This window comes from Mesocricetus auratus, unplaced genomic scaffold (assembly GCF_017639785.1).
Source record: "Mesocricetus auratus isolate SY011 unplaced genomic scaffold, BCM_Maur_2.0 Super-Scaffold_100021, whole genome shotgun sequence".
Lineage (NCBI taxonomy): Eukaryota > Metazoa > Chordata > Mammalia > Rodentia > Cricetidae > Mesocricetus > Mesocricetus auratus.
In genome coordinates, this window is record NW_024429202.1 from 5,681,825 (window position 1) to 5,703,716 (window position 21,892).

Genomic DNA, 21,892 nt, shown 5'->3' on the forward strand with positions numbered 1-21,892 from the left:
TGAAGGGTGTAGAGCACGTCAAATTCCAGAATATGGGTCAAGGCCTGGTCAAATCCAATTTTTACAGAAAACAGGAACAAACTTATTTTGATCTGGTACCAAGATGACTTTTCATTCAAAATGGAGTCAGACTGTTTCATCATCCCCTCCTTGTCGTATGTGTCCCTTTCAAGTCATTTACATGTGTTGTATGGACTAATAATGCCCGCGGAGGGCTAGCATCTTAGCGTTTTCTATTTGTCAAGAGACAAAATTTGTATCGTGGCTAGAGTCTCTCTAATATATCTGATTGGTTGCCATAGAAAGAATAGATTCTTTTAAAAAGCTGTTCTTTTTGTTCTGCATAGAACAGGTCTAGTGCCTTATCATACTGCAGAACTGTTTTAGCTAATGAATCTACCTGTTGGTAGTTCTTAGTCTATTTGGTTTTAACAGGTACCTTTCCTCATATGGCAACAGGATATGCACACATGCGTGCCTGTGCGTGTACACACACACACACACACACACACACACACCACATATTTTGTCTCTTGCCAGGGAGTTTCCTTTGGATCTAATATTCTAGCCTTTGTTGAGAATAAGAGTTGATGTATTCTCTTAACTACTCCCTGTTGAAATCTGGGCTTTGTTATCAGGTCCCAGGAAAGCTGGAATATTAGCCAAGGCCAGGACAGGATTAGAGCAATGGGCATTCATCAGAAGACTCTGGCTATTGGACCCAGCTGAAGAGACGGAGCAGTCGCACTGGCTGGACTGGCCCACATCAGCTTTCAGCAAGTCCAGGGCTTTCCAGTTCTGTGGGGCTGCCTGGGGCGCATGGTGTATATCACCTTTGGAACGCTTTGTAGTTCACAGCTGCTTTCTGCATGGCGCGGGTCAGTTGAGTGGACATCTGCAGAGCCAGATATAGATTAGAGGCAGAGATTAAAGCAAAGGAACTTAGAGGAAAATCTTTCCTTTGGAGATTTCCCTTCAGGCATAGATAGTAGGCAGGCAAGCTCCTGATGTGACAGGAGTGTTTATCTAAGGTCCATTTCCCTGTGACAGGCAGATTTAAGTTTCAACTCTTTGAAATTTATGTGAGTATTTAAGTTTAACAAAAGGATGAAGGTTTCAGCTGCATTAGCGTTACCATTGTTTGTAATCAGTACTGTGCCCGGCCGGCCAGCAGGGCACAACAGGTTCGAGCCCATGGGAACTGGAATGAATGAGACAAGAGAGAGATGACAGCAAGACAGACCTTCTGATCAAGCTGCCATTTAATGAAAGTTCTGTGCAGGCTTAAATAGGGGAATGTGGCATTGGCCATGGGGTGGAAGTTGTTAGACCAGAGATGCTGAGAAGTGAGGCAGGGGCCTGTTAGGAGCAGGAAGCCTTTGCTAGGCAAGAGAGCAGGAGATCTCACCAGGGAGTACAGGTGTTAACAAAGTATTGTTAAGTTACCTCTATGGTGCCAGGCCATCTGTGGGAAGGAGCCTGAGTTTTGGGATGTGCCTTGAGACAAGAAATAGATTCAGTGACCTGGTCCCCAACAGTACTGAAATCCACACTGTAGAAAAAGCAGGTAACAGGTGTCTGTGAAACAGATGGAGTAGACTCACACTTTTGAATCACAGCAAAAGCTTTGCCTTTGGCTTAAAAAGCACAAACATTTTTTTCTATCTAGTGGGCTGGATGTAGATTGGACAGAGATGTTTCTAGCACGATGAGATATAACTTCAAGTCTATATTCGAAGACAACTACAGGAAATTTAAAATCTTGAGCTTGTGACTGATAGTAGTAGTCAGTGCTCTTCCAGCTTATCTGAATTCCAGATCAATGCTAAAACCGGACTTTTGACATCTTAAAACAGTCATAGTATAGATTAACTTGTATTTATATATCTTAGCTCATTTTTAGGTCTTTATAATCTATTTGTTTTTATATCCTCATATTACTTAGAATATTTTCTTAGACCCTCTGAACTTACATAAGTTTAAAACCTTTTTTATCCAATCATTTGCCAGGAGATATAGGCGGTTGATTTCTGAGAGCAGTCGTTTGCAAAGCAAGTCCCTTTAAGTAAAGGAATAGTAAAAAAGTTACATCTGAAACCCACAAACCTGCCTGTGAGAGACCTCATAGCTCTAGAAAGCAAGGCCTGCTTGTTCTATATGAAATGCATCAACCAGGCAGCTGTTGTTAAGCTGGTAAAACTTCAGTCAGCACCATCGGAGACCTGAGAAGGATAAACTATAGCAGGAAGTATAATGGCCTTCCTATCAATTAAAACAATGTCTGTGTTTCAGGGCCAGACAGATTTAAGATGCCATCCTTGCTCTACTATTCCCTGTGACCAACATTTTAAATCTCCCTGGCAGCCTCTTCTGTTTTTGTCCTTTACCCATGTCTCCCTGCGGCTTTGCTTTGGAGCCCCTTTTAACCATTTCTCCCTAGCCTCTCTTCAGGAGCCTGCTTCTAAGAGGGCCTTTTAAGATTTCCATTGTCTCTTCAGGTGAAGAAAATCACATGGCTACCTAGAAATCATTTCCTGTAACATTCTGGCAATGTCTGGCAGCAAAAGTCCTCTTTTTTATGTGTGTGTAAAAATAGCAAAGAGGAAGTAACCCTCGGGGCGGAGGGAGACACTCGCTAGACACAGTGACAGACTTCAGCTGCGTCTATGTGCTTCACCAGAAAGAAAGTGACTTAAGTTCTTGCGCTTATAGTTATGGCCCCAACTCTTCAGTCTTTTTATCCTTTACCTGGAGGAATCTTCATCTGTTCAAAACCATGGCCAGATCCCATCTCAGGACATTAGGCCTCAGCTGCTCCTTCTAAGCTGTATTTTAATCAGAAGACCCAAGTAGGGATGCTGTCCCTGTGAGTAACTGTCAGGTTGACATCAAAATCTGGCCAGAGAGACCAGCAACCCTAAGCCAGGAGGAGGCCTGGCTGATGGTTTTCCCCATGAGACAGTTTCTTTTTCTCTCCTCTCCTATTTTGTTTGCTTTTAGCAGCATTTTTGCATTTTTGTCTTGACTCTTTAGTGGTGTTTTGTTGTTGTTTTTTGTTTTTATTTTGGCTTAGTCCTCTAAGGTATAAACAAGAATAGTCATAATTATTAGAAGGATTTTGCATATATCAAATGACAACATCTCTGGTTTGATAAATGCAGACTCAATGAATTTGGGGACATTTAGGGATAAACATTTTGGTTTAATATGTGACATTTGGGATAAAGTTGACTTCCAGAAAATCTGTTATTTAGTCTCTTTTAAAGAGCAAATAGTTATTGACCAGAGAAAACAAGATCTCATTTTTTGCTACCTTGACTGAGGAATAAAAAGCATTAATAGTTTTATTTATGAATTCATTATAGTCTTTTAGTGTTGTTTCCCATTTTTTTCCAAATAAGAGTTAAATCTAAGTCATATATACAGTATGTTATAGTAAATTAAAATTGCCCACATATAGATTTTTAATTCTCAACTCTTTTTGTTACAAGTTCCAAGTTAACCTTTTGTTACAAGTTTTAAGTAACCTTTTGTTGTAGATTATAAATCTTTAACCATACCCGATAATTTTACAAATATTGAGGTACAGAAAGTTCACATAATAGTTTTGCAAATCTTATATTTTAGAAAAAGTCCTTATTTATTTTGGCTGTTTTGCTCTCTTTTTTTCCATCATAAAATGAGGTGGCTCAACTGTCATAGGACAAACAGGAAACTTTTAATTAATTAAGCATCATTTGGCCTAGAGAAGGGGGAGCCATGACCAACTCCAGAGCCAGCCTTTCAATAAAGCAGGACAGCATAAAACATATATCAGTATTACCCGTATCTAAAGACATCTGAATCCCTGCTACATTGTATTCAGTGACCAGGGGGAAGGAACCTTGGGTCTCAGGGTTTTTTCTGTGCCCTTGAGTGCTCCCCCACAGCCCAGTGCCAGCCTGCCTGCTGCGGCGTTCCTTGGAGCAAGTCATCCTAGCTAGCACCTAGTGTGGACCAAGGGCAAGCAAAGTAGGCACATGGTTGTGTAGGAACGCGGCTGAACATTTAAAGTTGTTAGGCAGAGTATCGTATCACCAGGCCATAGGGTACAGGACACAGGGTGTGGGATGCCAGATCCCAGAAAGCAGGGCAAGACCTGGGTAAACTCAGGTTTAAAGTTGTTAGGCAGAGTATCGTATCACCAGGCTATGGGTACATGATATAGGGTGTGGAATGTGTCAAATCCCAGAAAATAGGGCAAGACCTGGTTAAACTCAAGTTTTACAGAAAACAGGAGTAAATTCATTTTGACCTTGTAGCAAAAGGGCTTTGATCTTAAATGGAGCCGGGCTGGCCCACCAGAGTGTCTTAATTACGCATAGAGAAACCTGCAGAGAATACGCAGCTTACCCAAGCCTCGGCTTTGTAAAACCCCATATTTAAAAATGAAGAGTATGAAGGAGAAGAAAGATGGCCGAATCCATCTTCTCTCTCATGCGGTATAAGGCGGAAGTTTACACTGACCTTTCTTCCCTTTATATGTGATGCTATGTTTGAGGAGTTTTATCTTTCTGTATTCAATGTCCTTGTTTAAATGTTTTCTCTGTTGTATAAATATTGACGTACCAGAAACCTGATATCCACGCGGACTCAAAGTGATTTGCATGAAAAAAGACCATTTGAGGAAACTATATATATTCTTAATAATGATCATTAGGACTCTTCAGAATTCAAAACTGTAAAGTCAGGACTCAGGACATAGCTTAGTGACTGAGCTCCTGACTAGCAGGTGTGAGACACTGGGTTGGATCCCCAGAGCCACAGGGAACAGAGATGGGGAGAGAGGAAGGGAGGAGAGAAGAGAGAAGGGGAAAGCAAGGAAGGAAACAGAATGGGAAGCAGGCAGGGCAGAGGTGCGGAAGGGAGAGGACAGAGAGAAAGTGTGCATTATTTATGTACATCTCCATGGACCTGGTAAACATATATCATGTATGTGTAAATAGGTAACATATGTAAATATATATCGTGTGTGTAAATATACAACGCGTGCATGTAAATATTTAACATGTGTGCAATGTGTGTAAATATATCATGTGTATACGACATGTGTGTAAATATATAACATGTGTGTAAGTATATAACATGTGTGTGCGAATATACAACTGCGCATATAAATATTTAACATGTGTGTAAATATATCATGTGCATATAACATGTGTAAATATATAACGTGTGTGAATATACATCATGTGTATAAATATTTAACATGTGTGTGAATAAACATCATGTGTGTAAATATACATGTGCATATAAATATATAACATGTGTGTGAATATACATCATGTGTGTAAATATATAACAAGCGTGTGTGAATATGTATCATGTGTATGTAAATATATACCATGGTCCTGAGGACTGAATCCAGGACCTTTAACATAGCAGACAAGTGTCCTGCCATGGGGCCACATCCCAGCCCTACATCAGAAGACTCTGGCAGCCTGGTGGGCACCAATGTTTCTGGCTGAGATGCGTGCTTTTGTGATTACTGTTGCTGGCAATTAACTGTATGGTGTTCCTCAAATGCTCCCTTATACCCGCTTTGCAGGGTTACTCTTCCCTCCATTGCAGCTGAAATGATCTGTCCCTTTTTCGATGAAAAGAAATACTTTATTTTGCTATGAGGAGGGACACACATGTGGCTGCCACAGCACACACGTTGAGGTCAGAGGAAGGCCTGTGGGAGTTGGCTTCTCCTTCCCTAGGTGAGTCCTTGGGATCAGACTCGGGTTTTCAGGCTCAGCAGCAGGCGCCTTACCTACTGAAGCATCTCGCCTGGCCCCAGGTTATCACGGAGGAGGCTGCGGGCTGGACAGCCAAGGCACATGCGGTAGGTGGGAGGACTGCTTTGTCAAGTCAGTCCACTCCATCCATCCTTGTTTTTGTTGGGGTACCCCGAATTGAGGAGGGGTCCCCAAGCTGGGTTCGTCACCCCAAGAATCAAGAGTCCACACGCCAATTGATGCAACATGCAAGAGGCTTTAATTAGGCATCTGCAGATGGGTCTCTCGGTTAGCTTTTAGACCGATTGGCCCCGAGGTTCAGTTACAATCAGCTTTTAAAGACAAAAACCACAAGCCTTTGGGAGGGGTCCCTATCTTGTGACGGGGGGGGGGGGTACGTGACTACTGACCAGGGGAAGTAGATGTCTTCCTGACATACATGTTGTAAATTCCTCAAACCTTGGTATGAGTTAATCATCTCTCCCTAAGTAAATGGTGGTTCCCACAAATCTTGTTTGCCCATCTCTGACGCCCTGGTCAGTTCTTCACAGGTTGTCGGTAGCCTGGAATTGGCCTTTTGTGGGTTTACAGCCCTTCTGCAATTAAGGTTGCTAAACCATACATTCCATTCTGTGGTATGGCCAGTTCCTAGGATGGGGTCCTTTGTTCACTTCCCAAGTTCTCTAGTGGGGTGCCCTCCCTGTTTAAGCTTATATTTTATTTCTATAAATTCGGGGTCTTTCATTTTGCTTAGGCTCCGGACTAAACTCAGGTGGCCAGGCTTCCCCACTAAGTCGTCTCGCCCTCCTTCTTATGAGTTTGAAAGCCATGTCCTTTGATTTGGGCTAGTGATGTCTCCCCAGCTATGTGCGCTGTGGATCCTGCTTTGTCTACAGCTCATACCGCAGCTGTGTTAATGGAATCTCCTTTGGTGCCAAAGGATTTAGTGTTGATAAAGCCAAACATACGACTGATGGTTTGTGCCTTTGATGACTTGTAAGAAATCTTCTTCCACCCTGAATCCATACAAACCCTTCTACTATTTTGTTTTGACAGAGATTCTCTCGATGTAGCCCTGGCTGTCCCAGAGCTCTATGTAGACCAGGCTGGCCTCGAACTCACAGAGATCCGCCTGCTTCTGCCTTCTGAGTGCTGGGATTAAAGGCGTGCGCCACTCTGCCTGGCTTGTGTAAATGCTTACAGCTTCTGTCCAGAGGCGCCGTTGCTCAGCTCTTCACATTTGGCTTCTGCTCCATCTGGAATGTATTTTTTTGCAAGACATAAGGTAGGAATCTAATTTTAACCCCCCATATGGGTAGACGACAGATGTGTCAGCGTAGCCTTGACTGGGAGTGTTTGCTTGTCACACCCCATGCCTCCCACGCCTCCCCAAGAGCCGCATCTGTTTCTTCTCAGCTCATTTGCCTCAGCCGGTTTCCCATTCCAAATACATCGCTAAACACTAACAGCTTTGTGGTGAGTCTCGGCTTCTGGCAGGGTAAGGCCGCCCTTTCTCGCCATAGCCTGTTCCCCAAATCCGTCTTTAGCTATGTTTTTGTTATTGCTGTTGTTCTGAGACAAGGTCTGGCTATGTAACCCTGGCTGACGGGGTTGTTAGCCAGGCTGGTCTTGAACTCACAGAGATCCACCTTCTTCACCTCTGAGTGCTGGGATTGAAGGTGTGCACCACATGCCCAACCTCTGGAGTTTTTGTTGTCATTGCTGTGACAAAACAAAGTGTCTCCCCGGAGGTGACTTTAAACAACCCTGGGGAGTAAAGGGAGAGGTTGAAGATGCAGTCTTCACCTGTGGCTTTCCAAGCAAGAGGAAGGGAAGGCAGCCCCTCAGGGACGGCTCCTGAAGGCCTGTGGATGGGCGGAAAGCCTCCTGGGGGCTCAAAAGATCAAGAAGCAGCTCTGCTCTGAGATGGTATCACCCAGGAGAAGAGCCTCCGCCAGGCCTGGGGGGAGTATCTGGAGGCTGGTGGAAGTGGGGAGACCCACCCCGAAAGCAGGCAAACCATTCCCTGACCGCAAAAAAATGTAGAAAGCGGTATAAACGTCTGAACATTGCAAAACACGACTTAAAAAACTGAAGGAGAGCTGGGCGTTGGGGGCACACGCCTTTAATCCCAGCACTCGGGAGGCAGAGGCAGGCAGATCACTGTGAGTTCGAGACCAGCCTGGTCTACCGAGCGAGTTCCAGGACAGTCTCCAAAGCCACAGGGAAACCCTGTCTCGAAAAACCAAAAAAAAAAAAAAAAAAAAAAACTGAAGGAGAGGAGTCTACTGTGACTCAGAGTGCTTTAGAGGTTAAGGGTGCCTCTTGCTTTCCCAGAGGAATCAAGCTCAGTTTCCACCACCCAGGTAGGGGGCACAGAGGTAAGGTGGGGCTCACAGCTGCCTATAACTCCAGATTCAGGGGATCTGACACCCGTATGCATGTGGCACCTGTATGTGCACGTGCACACACACACACACACACGCATGCACGCACGCACGCACACATGCACACATGCACACACACATACATGCATACACAAGGGAGGGGGAGAAATAAAAGTCAAAGAATAAATAAATGAAGAGGAGGAATCAGGCTGAGCACCAATTACTGCGGCCTGCTCCTTGACTGTTAGCTGCAACAGAGAGAGCGCCTCCTGCTCCTGCTGCCAGAACTTCCCCCGCCTGTGTGGAATGTGGCCTGGACTGTGAGCCCAGCTAACCCTTCACTCATTTATAAGGGGAAATGAAACTGAAACCCGCTTCTCTCCTCAAACGCCCTTGGCACAGGGTGCTAGCTTTCTGCCTGAGGCAAGATGTGAGTCTGCCATCCCAAGGACACAGCTCTGGAATGGCCCCCAGGCCTTCAGTGGTAACAGGTGTAGAGCGGGAAGGAGGAACTCAAGGTGTCCTCTCTGGAGCCACTGGCAAATTAGGAATTGTCACCTCGAACCTCTCAGCAGAGTAAGCTGCATCCATCTTGTCATGAGGGACCACAGGTCAGGTGCTGTTAGCAAAGACTCAGTTGGACTCCCGTGAGGGGTAGTAATCACCCAGCCTTTCCCAGCCAGATCTGTGTTGCAGGAGGAGGATGTGAGCAGGCAGGGTGAGGCAGGGTCCCCAGGAGCAGGGCCACCCTCACAGTGTCCCACTCCTTCCTGCCTGGGCCCTGCCTCCCTCGGTCTGAGTGCCTGCCTCACACGGGTGAGCAGTCTGTCTGCCTGGAGCCTTGAGCTGAGGACAGACGGCATCATCAGTGCCAGGATCCTGGAAGGTGGATGTGGCATAGATGGTGCAGTTAGACACAGTCAGCAGAGAGAACGGAGGTCCCGGCAGAGGACCCGGATATGCTCTGACAGAGACATGTGGCTGGTCTGGTAAGAAAGCTCCCTGGTTCTGCTGTGGTTGGAAATGCCTCAGAAGACAGGCCAGGGATGGGCGCTGCCCACATCTTAGAATTCTTCCCGGCAAGGTCGCCAGAGTTCCCGGAGCAGGATGATTTTAGAAACAGGAGCCAGGCTGGTGTGGGGAGGAGCTGGGGGTTGGCCAGAACCCCCCAGCTGACTTAGAGTTCCTGGGGGAACTTACACAATCTGCCTGGATTTCAAGAGCCACTGAGGGAGGAAGTGGCGGTCACCAAAGGAAGGGAGGCTAGCGTCACTGAGAGACACTGGCCGAGGTCTCTATCCATGCAGACTGTCCTAGGGGCAGGGGTCCTAGGCCTCCAGAGGGGAGAGGCCAGGGGTCTGCAGGCCCTCTCCATTGTACTCTGGGTCATCTTCCTTGAGGAAAGTGTGGCCCCAATGGTCTGAACCATCTGTGCTGCAGGACGTTGCCCCTCTGCTGGGACATAACCTCAGCCCTCAGTTCCCAGGCTCCACCTCCAAGGCAGTGGCCTTGGAAGACTGGAGTCCACTTCTAGAGATGCTAGCATATTCCACAGACAGAAGGGGGTCAGGCGACGGCTTCAGGTAGTGCTGGGTGTTGCTAGAGATGGAGTCCTGAGGGCTCACGTGGTTGAGGTGGATGAGGGAAGCATAGCAGATGCTCTCCGTGTCCTCGCTGGGGAGGATCTGCTGATTGAAGTCCTGAGAATCAAAGAATCAGGTGAGTATTGAAAGAATAGCAGCTGGGGTGACCAGTGACCCGGACAGGGCAGAGGAACAGGGTTGGAGTTTAAGATGCAGAACACAGGCCGGAGAGGTGGCTCAGTGGTTGAGAGCACCGGCTGCTTTTCCAGAGGACCTGGGTTCAGTTCCCAGCGCCGACACGGCAGCTCACAACTGTCTCCCAGGGGATCTGATTCCCTTTTCTAACCACCTCAAGCACTGCATACACACGGTGCACATACATTTAGGCAAAACACTCACAAACATAAGAATAAATGAACCTTTCTTTACAAAGAAATGGGATGTGACAGTTGGCCTGCAGAGCCTCTGGGAAGGGGTGGCTGGGAAGGTGGCCTTTCCCTCCACTGAGCTGAGAAGGCCTGGTCTCCCTAGGCTCCTTTCCAAACTGGAAACAAGCTACACTCCAAATCCATGAAAGCAAAGACCCTGGGGGCAGGGACCAAGAGGCACTAATTTGCATATTTTCAACATTAGGGATGGAGCACAGAGTCTTGCATATGTGCAGCAAAGACGACCACTGAGTTACAGCCCCCAGTCCTGGTGTTTCTGAGACTGGGTCTCGTTATGTTGCCCAGGCTGGCTTGAAATTGGAGACCATCCTAATTTTCAGTCTCATAAATGCTGGGATTACCATCCTACACCACCATACCCTTCAAGAAACTTCAAGAAACAAGTTCTCCAGGTGAATCCTATGCACCTCCAAGCTGGAATAGGCTTGAGTTAGAAGGGGCTTGTTCACGGAATCGATTCTAGCATTATACAGAGGGACCAGTTAGGTGGCTTTGGAGCCTTCTAATTCTGTGCATCTTTCGTACCGCAAGTCTCGGGCTGCTGGTGACACACAGCTACCCAAGCCACCTAGTAGTGTGTGCCACTACTTAGACTAAACAGAAACTGAATGCAGACCAAAGTTCACAAGGACACACACAGGAAAGCATGTTTCACAAGGACGCACACACACAGGAAAGCATGTTTCACAAGGACGCACGTACACTGGAAAGCTAGGCTTCCCTAGGTCCCAGAGGAGAGTCGTTCCTACTTACAGTGGTTTCCTCCTTCTGACCTGGAAAGTCTTCATAGATGTGGTGACATTTGTTCTCAACTGTGAAGAAACCAGAAAGGTAGTGGGGGACTTCCCATGTATTCCCCAGTCACTTCCCAGGGCCCAACCAGGCTGAGACCCTGATGGAGGAGAGGCCAGGGCTTAGCCAAAGGACGGATACTGTCTGTGGAGCTTCCAAGCCCTCAGCACTGAGTGGTGTCCCAGGGTTCTAGGAAGCCCGATGACTGTGCTGCCTATGTCCGCTCTGCAAAAACCCAGTCAATGTCATGGTCAGCTTCAGGTCAGCCACTGTAAATTGCATACGGAAACATCAGGTTTAAGTGCAGTCTGTCCACTGGTGGGTTTGTGTGTAGTAAGAGGTTGGCTTCCTGGTTTCTTGCGTGAAAAGCCCCCAGTATGACGAATTTCCTACAAACACACCCTCCCACACTCACCCCTGCGTGCACACTCACACATACATACTCCTAAATGAAAGCTCAGTGAGACCACATGTGCAGAGTCTGGGCATTTTACTGTCCCTGTGTTGTTTTCTAAAAATGTCACAGCAACACACTAAACTGATTGCATAGCACTTGGAAAATAAGCATATAGAATTTTGAAATTCTCTCTTCCCTAAGGACATTTTAGAGCTCTGAAGATTGATATTCACAAGCTCCAGGAGCTCACTGACCCACACATTTTCACCTTGCTGTCCCCAGAAATATCTGGAGGGCACCGAGGACAAAACAAAGCAGGAAAGGACACAGAAGTCACTTGAAGGTTACAGAGTTCATATGGGATTAGTGCAAAAACTCAAGACTGAAGGATTAAAATGTCCTTTAAGAGCCTGAAGGAAGCTGTGTGTTGGTGGCACACACCTTTAATCTCAGCACTCAGGAAGCAGAGGTGGGCGGATCTCTGAATTCGAGGCCAGCCTGGTCTACACAGTGAGTTCTGCACAGAGAAACCTTAAAAAAAAAAAAAAAACGTAAAGGAAAACAAATTTTCTCTTTGTACCACATTTGCTTTGGTGTGTGTGTGTGTGTGTGTGAGGTTGTAAGTGTGTGGGGGGTGCACATTCATGGACTCGTGTGTGTGTGTGTGTGTGTGTGAGGTTGTAAGTGTGTGGGGGTGCACATTCATGGACTCGTGTGTGTGTGTGTGTGTGTGTGTGTGTGTGTGTATGTGCGCGTGCGCGCGCGCGCGCGCGTACATGTATAGAAGCCAGAGGAAAATTTTGAGTGTTGCTCCTCAGGAACTGCCCACATTGTTCTCTCGCTGGGACCTTGGGTGAAGCTGGCGAGCCTGTCTCCACCTCTCCAACGCTGGAATTATTACAAGTGGGTGCTCCGGTTTCTGTACAGGTGTTGGATGTCAGCTTCAGGGCCTCATGTTTACATAGCATGTGCTTTACCAACCGAGCTGTACCCTCAGTTCTTACTGTGGGGCTAAGGGCATAGCTCAGTGTAGAGCTGTGTTTAACATGCCCAGGGCCTCAGTTCTTACTGCAGGGCTAAGGGCGTAGCTCACCGAGCTGTACCCTCAGTTCTTACTGTGGGGCTAAGGGCATAGCTCAGTGTAGAGCTGTGTTTAACATGCCCAGGGCCTCAGTTCTTACTGCAGGGCTAAGGGCGTAGCTCAGTGTAGAGCTGTGTTTAACATGCCCAGGGCCTCAGTACTGTCCTGAGTACCACAAAGGGGAAAAATTATCGTGTATACTTTAAAATGTATATATATATATATATGGATATATAATACATTACATATTATATGATGTTGAATTTATATACTAAAACAATAATGTAGAACAATAAATCCATCTGACCTCTCATAATTACTAATTGGTCTGATTTTATTCCTGTTGTTGTGACAAAACCCTGACACAGTAGAGGGAGGGGTCATGTGTAACACAGGAGAGGAGGGGTCATGTGTAACACAGGAGGGGAGGGGTCATGTGTAACACAGGAGAGGGAGGGGAGGGGTCATGTGTAACACAGGAGAGGGAGGGGAGGGGTCATGTGTAACACAGGAGAGGGAGGGGAGGGGCCATGTGAAACACAGGAGAGGAGGGGAGGGGTCATGTGTAACACAGGAGGGGAGGGGTCATGTGTAACACAGGAGGGGGGGTCATGTGTAACACAGGAGGGGAGGGAGGGGTCATGTGTTACACAGGAGAGGGAGGGGTCATGTCCTAACAATTACAAGTTACAGTCCATCAGTTCAGGAAGTTGAGGCAAGAACTCAAGCACCTAGACTACCACACCCACAAAAGCAAAGAAAATAACAGGTACTGCTCACTCTCAGCTGAATTTTTGCTCCTACGCTAGTCACAACCCCCTGACGAGGGAATGGGTCTGACAATGTGGGCTAGGTTTACCACATCGACCAACAGTGTGATAACCCCTCCTTCTGTGTACATGCTCTCAGACTAACCTGCTATAGCGAATTCTTGGTTAAGATTCTCTTGCCAGCTAATTCTAGATGCGTGAAGTTGACAGTTAAAACACACTTATATCCCTCCTGTGGCAGGAGCAGGTACAAGCTACTCACTCAGAGAAAACATAGGCTATGATGTCCTATGCTTACCCATAGTCTTCATGTTGTACATTAAATCCTTTGACTGGTTCATTCTACATAGTTGATACTTTGTATTTTTTGACCCATATACATCTCTGCACTTCCTCATACTGAGAAAAACAAAATTTAAAAATGACAGCAATGTGTGCTTCAACATCATTAACCAGAAAGTTCTTTATATAGACCTCACCAGCCCCTAATTATAGTGTTGAAAAGAGTAGGGACTGGAGTCATGGTTCAGTAGTTAAGAGCACTGGCTCTTATTCAAGATTACCCGGGTTCCATCCCCAGCACCCACGTGGTGGGTGACAACTCTGTGATTCTAGTTCCAGGAGATCTGATGGGCACCACACACGCATGTGCCTAGAAATACGTGCCAGCAAAGCATCCATGCACATGAAATAAAATAAGAAGAAAATGAAGATGAAAAAACCACATGATCCCAAATCCTATCAAGTTGGTGGTGTGAGCTGGGGTGCCTGTAGGTAAGCCCACCTGAGTGGCACTGGTCCCCTGCCCCCACCTCACATTGGGTCACCAGGCCTGCCTCCTCGTGAAGGAGAAGGGAGCCGCTTGGACACATTTCAGGTCAGTTTCCTTGGCAGGAAAGCAAACATCATGGACTCACCTTTTTGAGCTTTTCCTCGTGCATTCCTGAGGTACAGGACCACAAGGACGACAAGTCCGAGAAGCAGCAGGATAGCCACTGCCACACCAGCAACGGTGACCTTCCACATCCAGTCATCTGGAGGACTTTAGAACAAAGATTCTCAGAGTGAGGAGAGCCAGAGCCCAGAACACTGCCTGCCAGAAAACCTTCCCTCCCCAGTCCTGCAATTCCCACAGGTCCACCTCCGCTGGGGTCCCCTGCTCAGCTGGGCGGGGGCAACTTCAATATGCAGTGGACAGACCTGCCTTGTAGGTCCTGCAGTCTCCATAATAGGATAATGCTGGTAATGTCACAAGCCATTGTCCCTTTTCCCTTTCTGTTTCCTGCCCTGGAAGCACCTCGCAGACACGGAGAGATTGCAGACCATGATCAGGACCTGCAGGCCTTGCCTTCCTCCAGACTCAACACAGCCCCTTACAACAGCCCAACCTCATCCTTACTGCACTCCAGTGCATCCTCATCCTCACTGCACTCCAGTGCATCCTCATCCTCACTGCACTCCAGTCCATCCTCATCCTCACTGCACTCCAGTGCATCCTCATCCTCATTGCACTCCAGTGCATCTTCATACTCACTGCACTCCAGTCCATCCTCATCCTCACTGCACTCCAGTCCATCCTCATCCTCACTGCACTCCAGTCCATCCTCATCCTCACTGCACTCCAGTCCATCCTCATCCTCACTGCACTCCAGTCCATCCTCATCCTCACTGCACTCCAGTGCATCCTCATCCTCACTGCACTCCAGTCCATCCTCATCCTCACTGCACTCCAGTGCATCCTCATCCTCACTGCACTCCAGTCCATCCTCATCCTCACTGCACTCCAGTGCATCCTCATCCTCACTGCACTCCAGTCCATCCTCATCCTCACTGCACTCCAGTCCATCCTCACTGCACTCCAGCAGATGGAGGCACTGAATGGAGGACAGCCACACCCTTCAAGGGTGTCTGGTGATGTTTTTAGTGGCCACGTGTGTGTTCAGAAAGACTTTTGTGCTACTGGCCATTGCATGGCCAAGGGCACTGTTAAAAATCTTAAAAGGCACAGATCAGCCTCCTGTAACAAAGATTTAGCCAGCGGCAAGTATCAAGAGCCTGAGTTGGTGGCACAGGCCCATCACTCAGGAGGGTGAGGCAGGAGGGAAAAAAGCTCAAGGTTACCTTGTGTAACAGAGTAAATTAAAGATCAGCTTAAGTTATTAAATGAAACCACAATCTCAAATTAGAAGGTCTAAGACCAAGAGTACAACACAGTCATAGAAAATGTGAGGTCTCAGGTTTGGTCTTCACCATACAAGATAGATAGATAGATAATAGATAGATAGATGATAGATAATAGATAGATGATAGATAATAGATAGATGATAGATAATAGATAGATGATAGATAATAGATAGATAGATAATAGATAGATAGATGATAGATAATAGATAGATAGCTAGGTAGGCAGATGATATATATATGTATATATATGTATGATAGACACATTGATAGATACAGATGATAGATGATGGATACAATACATACATAGATATAGATACATAGATGATAGAAAATTGATGATAGGCAAATGATAGATTGATAGATGATGGATAGACAGTTAGATAGGAATATAGATGATATATAGATGGATGATTGATATATGGATATAAATAGATGATAAATAAGAGATAGAAGGATAGATAGATGATAGGTAATAGACAAATATGGGAACATTACTGTGATCTCATTTTGCAGAAGGGAAAGCTGAGGCCTATATAAAATGATCAGAGTGATCATCTGACTCTATCCATCCTGTGAAAGCTGTGAGTCTATCAGAAGCTATAGTCAGGAGAGCGGGAGAAAACACACCGTACCTGTCAACGACAGGGCTGACAGCAGAGGCCAGGGCTGTTGTCATCCAGGGAGTTGTGCGTGGGGCTGCAGCTGTAAGAGACCTAATGAGCACAGCATCTGTCTTTTCATGCCCCCAGCACCCCAGTCTCCAGCCCTGGAAGAGGAGGAACCCACACATGGCCCTGGAGCCAGCAAGAGAGGATGCTGCCCTGCACAGAAAGGCGACGCCCGGCTGTGAATGGGGTTGGGCTCAAGTCCTGAGAAAAGCCACAGTGCACGTGACATAAATGAAGCCTCACATGTTCCGGGGCCTCCCCTGCTTCCTGTGTTCTTTCCTTTTAAATTTTTATTAGTTTTCATTATGTGTCTGTGCGTGCGAGTGCAGTGCCCGTGGAGACCAGTGGTGTCAGATCCTCTGGAGCTCGAGTCAGGCTGTTGTGAGCCACCTGAAGAGGGGGCTGGGATCCGAACTCAGGTCCTCTGTTAAGAGCAGCAGGCACTCTAATCAAGCCTGAGCAATCTGTCAAGCTTGCAGTGTTCTTTTTAAAATGTATATGCATGTTTGTGTGTATGCAGGTACACATGTGCATGGGTATATGTGTGTATGTGTACATGTTCATGTGTGTGTGCATGTGTATATGTGCATGTGTATGTGTACATGTTCATATATGCATGTGTGTGCATATGTATGTGTGTATATGTATGTGTGCATGTGTGTGCATGTGTATGTATGCATGTGTGCGTGTACATGTGTGTATGTATGTGTATGTGTGCATGTGTGCATGTGTGTGTGCATGTGAGGCTAAAAGTCAATTTTAGATATCTCTACTCAGATGTAATTCATTTTATGTAATTTTTGAGACTGGGTTTCTCACTGACCCGGACCTTGTCACTCCTGTCCCCACTCCCCAGTGCTGGGATTGCAAGCGTGTGCCTCTATGCCCAGCCTTTTCTTTAATGTGCGTTTGCAAATGGAGCTCGCACACTGTCTCAGGAAAGTTTTCCATATTTGTGATTTATAAAACTGTGTCAAAAGCAGCTTATGGGAGAGAGAGTCTGTTGTGGCACACAGTTCAGAGTATTGCTCATCGTAGCAAGGAAGTCAGCGCAACAGAAACCGGAACCAGCCAGGGAGTGGGGGGCAAGGCATGTGCTCAGGCCACTCTCCCTTTTATACTGAGTGCAGGACCCCGAGCTAGGGAATGGTGCCGCCCACCTTTAGAATGGCCTTCCCACCTCGAGCTAAGATTCTCCCTTACAGGTGTGGCCAGAGGCTTGTCTCCATGGTGATTCTAGGCTCTGCCACATTGACAACTAAAGCCATCACACAGGGCAATCATTTTACTGGCTGAGTCCTCTCCCCCGTATTTTAACACATAAAGGCCGCACTTAATGCCTCCCCTGCGTGGAGTGTGACTGGGCCAAAGCTTTCCTGAAAATAACTCCAGGCACCCATTGAACCCAAGGGCCGGCTGTGCTCTGCAGAAGTACTGGGGGGAGCAGTTAATCTGTGAGCATATGAACGTGACAGACTAACTCAGAAAAACTTCCACCATCGCAGGCTTCAGCATGAGAGACATGGAAGACCAAGTCAGCAGCAGCAGCCTCTGGGCCGCCTTCCCAGGGCTCAGGGCTTCTCAGTCTTCAAGAGCAGATCCGGAACAAGGGCCCACATCTCCCAACATCCCCACTAAGTCCCCCCGGGAGCCTCTTTCTGGCTGTCCCATCTCAGTCACCTCTCTCAGTGGCCACTCTATTTGGTCTGAGGTCTCTCTCATGTGATGGAGCCCATTACCCCTGGAGAGAAGGTTCCTGATGGGATTACAGGCAAAGGATGTTCAGGAATGGATGCCTGTGGCAGCTGGGGGAGCAATCAGGACCTTCAATAATCAGATTTCTGTCAGCAGCAGCAGAAGCAGCAGCAGAGTTAAGAGTAACTGGTAAGAACAGCCCAGAGACCAGCAAGCCCAGGATATAGGGTTGGCTCTGTCCTGAATCATCGGGCGGCCTTGGCAGAGTAGGGGGGGGGCTTTCTGCCCTGTGCTCCAGCTTCCAGCTACTACAGGAAGCAGTTCCTAGAGTCCTCTCCAACTCTGGAGCCTGTGACTTGGGAAGGCTGAGAGCCACATAGAAAGGGGGGATGCTCACCTTTTGACACCACCAGATGGAAGCTTTGGAGAACAGTGATCTTTCTGTGGTTTTCAGGGATCCCACAGTGATAGAGACCCGAGTCTCTCATCCTCAGTGCAGTCAGGGTGACAGTGAAGAAATTAGACTCAGGATGGTCCCGGATGGAGTATCGTGGTTGCTGAGCAGCTCTGCCTAGACTCGACACTAAGATGTTACAAGTTTTTTCTGATGTTCTCTGACACCAGATCTTCTCCTTTAAGCGTTGGTTGGAATCATACTTGCATTTCACAAAAATGGTCTGGTCCTCCTCCACTGTTTGAAGAACCTGGGTCCAGGAGTCTGAGAACAGACAAACCCTCCAGGTCAGAGAGCCCCCAGCCTCCACGGCAGGGCTAGCAGATGGGTGCCCTTCTCAGGGAGCGACCCTCTTTCTGTCTGTGCTCTGGATGTGGCTTAGAGCCAGCCGCTGGCCACAACACTCCATGTGCTCTGCCCTCCCGAGCACAGAGCATCATTTGTGCACACCTCCAAACCTTCCCTATCTTCTCCTTGGTTCCTTCCCTCTACCCTTGTCCCCTGTCCTCACCTGAGGCCAGGAGCACCAGCAGGATGGGGGATAGCAGGTGTGTGGCCTCCCAGGCCATGGGTCCTCTTCTTGAGCTGGGATGAGGAGCAGGGAAAGAGGTAGGGATGCTCTGAGGAGAGGAGACCAGGGCAGGGCAGGATCCAGGCAGCAACCACAGCCAGTGGGGGTGACCTTCTGGGGGAGCAGAGGCCTCCGTGGACAAGAGGGAGACGGAGCAAGGCCTGCGTGGCCCTGTGGATCTCCAGCCACAGGCTTTGTGTCTAGGCTCCTGAACGAAACTAGAGAAAGGCTCACGGAGATGCTGTAGTCCCCTGCCTCATAAGACCAGCGTGAGGAAAGCTGAGAAATCCCAGGAGGAAACCATGGTGAAGTAAGAGTGTGCTCATTTCTCCTCAGCACCACCTGAAAGCCCCCACTTCCTCTTTAGCCTCAAGTTTCTGTTCTCCATGCAAGTCTGGCTCCCTGAGGGGAGGGGACAGAGCCAGAGGCCCTCTGGAGACCTGGCTAGAACTCTAAGGCCACCTTGTCCACAGGGGTCAGAACCTTGCTGAGTAGCCCACCTGGGAACCAGAACGTTCCTTGTGGACTAGAGGGGGTGAGGAGAAGGGGATGGACATTCATCCTGAGGAGTGGGAGACCACAAATCTGGGTATGAAGGATGAGAGCTCAGGAGGAGGGAAGAGAAGGGGCAGCCCCAGACCCCGTGTTACCCCACATGCCCAGCTCCCCAACATGTCACACTCACTGCTGAGCATCATTTGAAAGGCTGTACTCATCAAACACACGCCAGAATTAGCTGTCTCAGGACAGAAGCTGACTCAGCAGGGAAGGACACTTGCCACCAGGACTGATGACCTGGGTTTGAGCTCCATGACCCACACGGTGGATGGAGAAAACCAACTCCCAAAATGGTCCCTGACTTCAAATGTGAAAAATCCAAAGTAAACAAATAAAACGGTTATAGCCAGAAGGAAGGAGAGGTGTGTGAGAGCTCTGTTGGAGATTTGTGAGTGTATGGATGGCAGAAGCTTTTTCTGAAGGGAAGCGTTTTTCTTGGGAAGTTCTCCTAAGCCGATCTGGGGAGCATAAAGTTTTCTTAACGCAACCGACTGGTCTCTGTGTCATCAATCCTCGCCACATTCTCGGATACAGGCTGCACAGGAGGCGCAGCAGAAAGGTGAGAAGGTGAAGGAGGAAGAGACTGTCCTGGAGTTTTGAGAAAAGAGCCTCAGAAGCCATGCAGGCCTCGGGAGGTGAGGAGAGGGGTATCTACAACCCCTCAGTTCCCAAGGGGGTAGGCATTACAGTGAACAGCTCTCATGCATTGCTTGCTTACAGAAACCCCGGCCTGATCACACGAGTGGGAAATCACTCTTGCACTCTCTTTCACTGAAGTCCTCCATGACTTGCCCCTGGCCTCTGCAGTCCATATAGCTCCTTCTGGGGCAGCCCTCCCCAGGTTCCAAGGTGCATCCGCCTGTGCTGTCTCTGCACCCACATCCCCAGGGCCTCCTGCAGGCATCACCCATCTCCTGCCTCCAGGCCCGGCACTGGCTTCGTATAGCAAACTCCTCCAGGAAGCCTCATCAAGCGTCCTGAGCTCCCAGGATCTCCAAGCTCTGCTCCCCGAAGAACTCCAGCACGTCCTGACCCTGAGTGAGGGTCATGTGCGTGAACTACACACGATGCCTTTGCTTCCCTCAGTAGCTATCAAACCGAGGCAGGAGCTGTCTGACTTCCTTTCCCTGCTGCCTCTCTCGACACTGTTGCACTCATGAATCGACATGCACATGGCTTTGCCATAGGAGCTGGTACGCAGGAGCCACAGCCTTCTCCATCCTCCTGTCCAGGAGAGGGACAGTGGTCACACTTAGATAAAGGGCTGCAATGGAGATCTGAACTCAGGCCTTGGTTTCAGTAGCACTGCCTTACCATGTGCTTTGAAATTCACAAGGGCGTCTCGCTGAAGAGGCCACTGTAGTGGTCTGAAGGAGATGACCCCCATTGTCTCAGGTATTTGAACACTCGGTACCCAGTTGGTAGTGCTGTTTGGGACAGCTTAGGAGGTGTGGCCTCGCTGGAGGAAGTGTGTCACAGGGGGTGGGTTTGAGCGTCTAAGGTGGTACCTTATTCTGAGTTTGTTCTCTCTGCTTCCTGCTTGGAGCATCCTGTTCTAGCCTGCTGCATCTGCCATGCTTTTCTGTCCATGGACTCAACCCTCTAGGACAGTAGCCCCAAATGAATCCTTTCTTTTCTGTTGCCCTGGTCATGGTGTGTCATGGACCTGCAGGCTTCAGTGCAGGATCATGAGAGGAAGGACCAGGAATGAGGAAAAAGAAGATAGGAAAGATGGAAACAGGAGGTCTTGCATAAGATGGTAACTTATGCCCTGCAAATTTATTAAGAAGCACAACATTTTGCGTAGGGTTTGCAGAGGGGAAATCGGAGAGTCAGCAGAAAGCTATCATGCACAGGGATGAAGACAGCAGGAAGCTGGCCAGGCAGTGCTGCACAAAACTAACACAGATATCTCACATGTATCACAGAGAGCACATAGCGGCCTTGGACTGGTGACCACAGCCCCTTGGTGGGGCATAGCTGGGTTCCCAAGTTCTGAAGTCACAGCTTCCCCAAGAACCCAGATCCAGGCTATTACTGGATTTTCCCAGCATGTTCTTGGGGTAAGACAAGGAAGTACATTCCTTCTCCATACCTCAGGGCCCCAGGGAAAGCCTAGGACCAGCCGGTCCCCAACAATGGTGTTTTATCACAGCAACTGGAAAGTACTAGTACAGCCACCATCATAGAGCTGCAGTGTGAGCATAGAAGGAAGGAGACTTGGAGGTCAAGAAAGCTGACAGCGTTAATTCTCAACTTGACACAGCCTAGAGTCTCCTGGGAAGCGTGCCTCAAATAAGGGACTGGCCTGGTCACATTGGCCTGTGGACACGTCTCTGGGGATCGTCATGGTTGTTAGCTGATATAGGAGGGTCCAGTCCACCGTGGGAGACACCATTCCCTTGGCAAGAGGTCCTGCGCTGTATAAGAAGGCTAACAGCACAGGCCGGTGAGCAGGCGAGCCAGCAGACTGCACTCCTACGTGGTCTCTGCTTCAGTCCTTACATGAGCTCCTGTCTCAACTTCCTTCAAAGGTGGACG

General features: G+C 48.1%; 1 protein-coding gene across 1 annotated transcript; it reads right to left on the reverse strand.

Annotated features, from left to right (window-relative positions):
* Positions 1 to 8,600: 8,600 nt before the first annotated feature.
* LOC121133329 (trem-like transcript 4 protein) lies at positions 8,601 to 19,093 on the reverse strand. The gene is made up of 6 exons (XM_040729559.1): positions 18,734 to 19,093; positions 18,166 to 18,486; positions 16,038 to 16,107; positions 14,139 to 14,263; positions 10,935 to 10,993; positions 8,601 to 9,849 (listed from the first exon to the last, which is right to left on the reverse strand). The coding sequence occupies exons 1-6, from the start codon at positions 18,789 to 18,791 to the stop codon at positions 9,625 to 9,627; spliced, it is 858 nt and encodes a 285-aa protein (XP_040585493.1). The 5' UTR covers positions 18,792 to 19,093; the 3' UTR covers positions 8,601 to 9,624.
* Between the last annotated feature and the right edge of the window lie 2,799 nt (positions 19,094 to 21,892).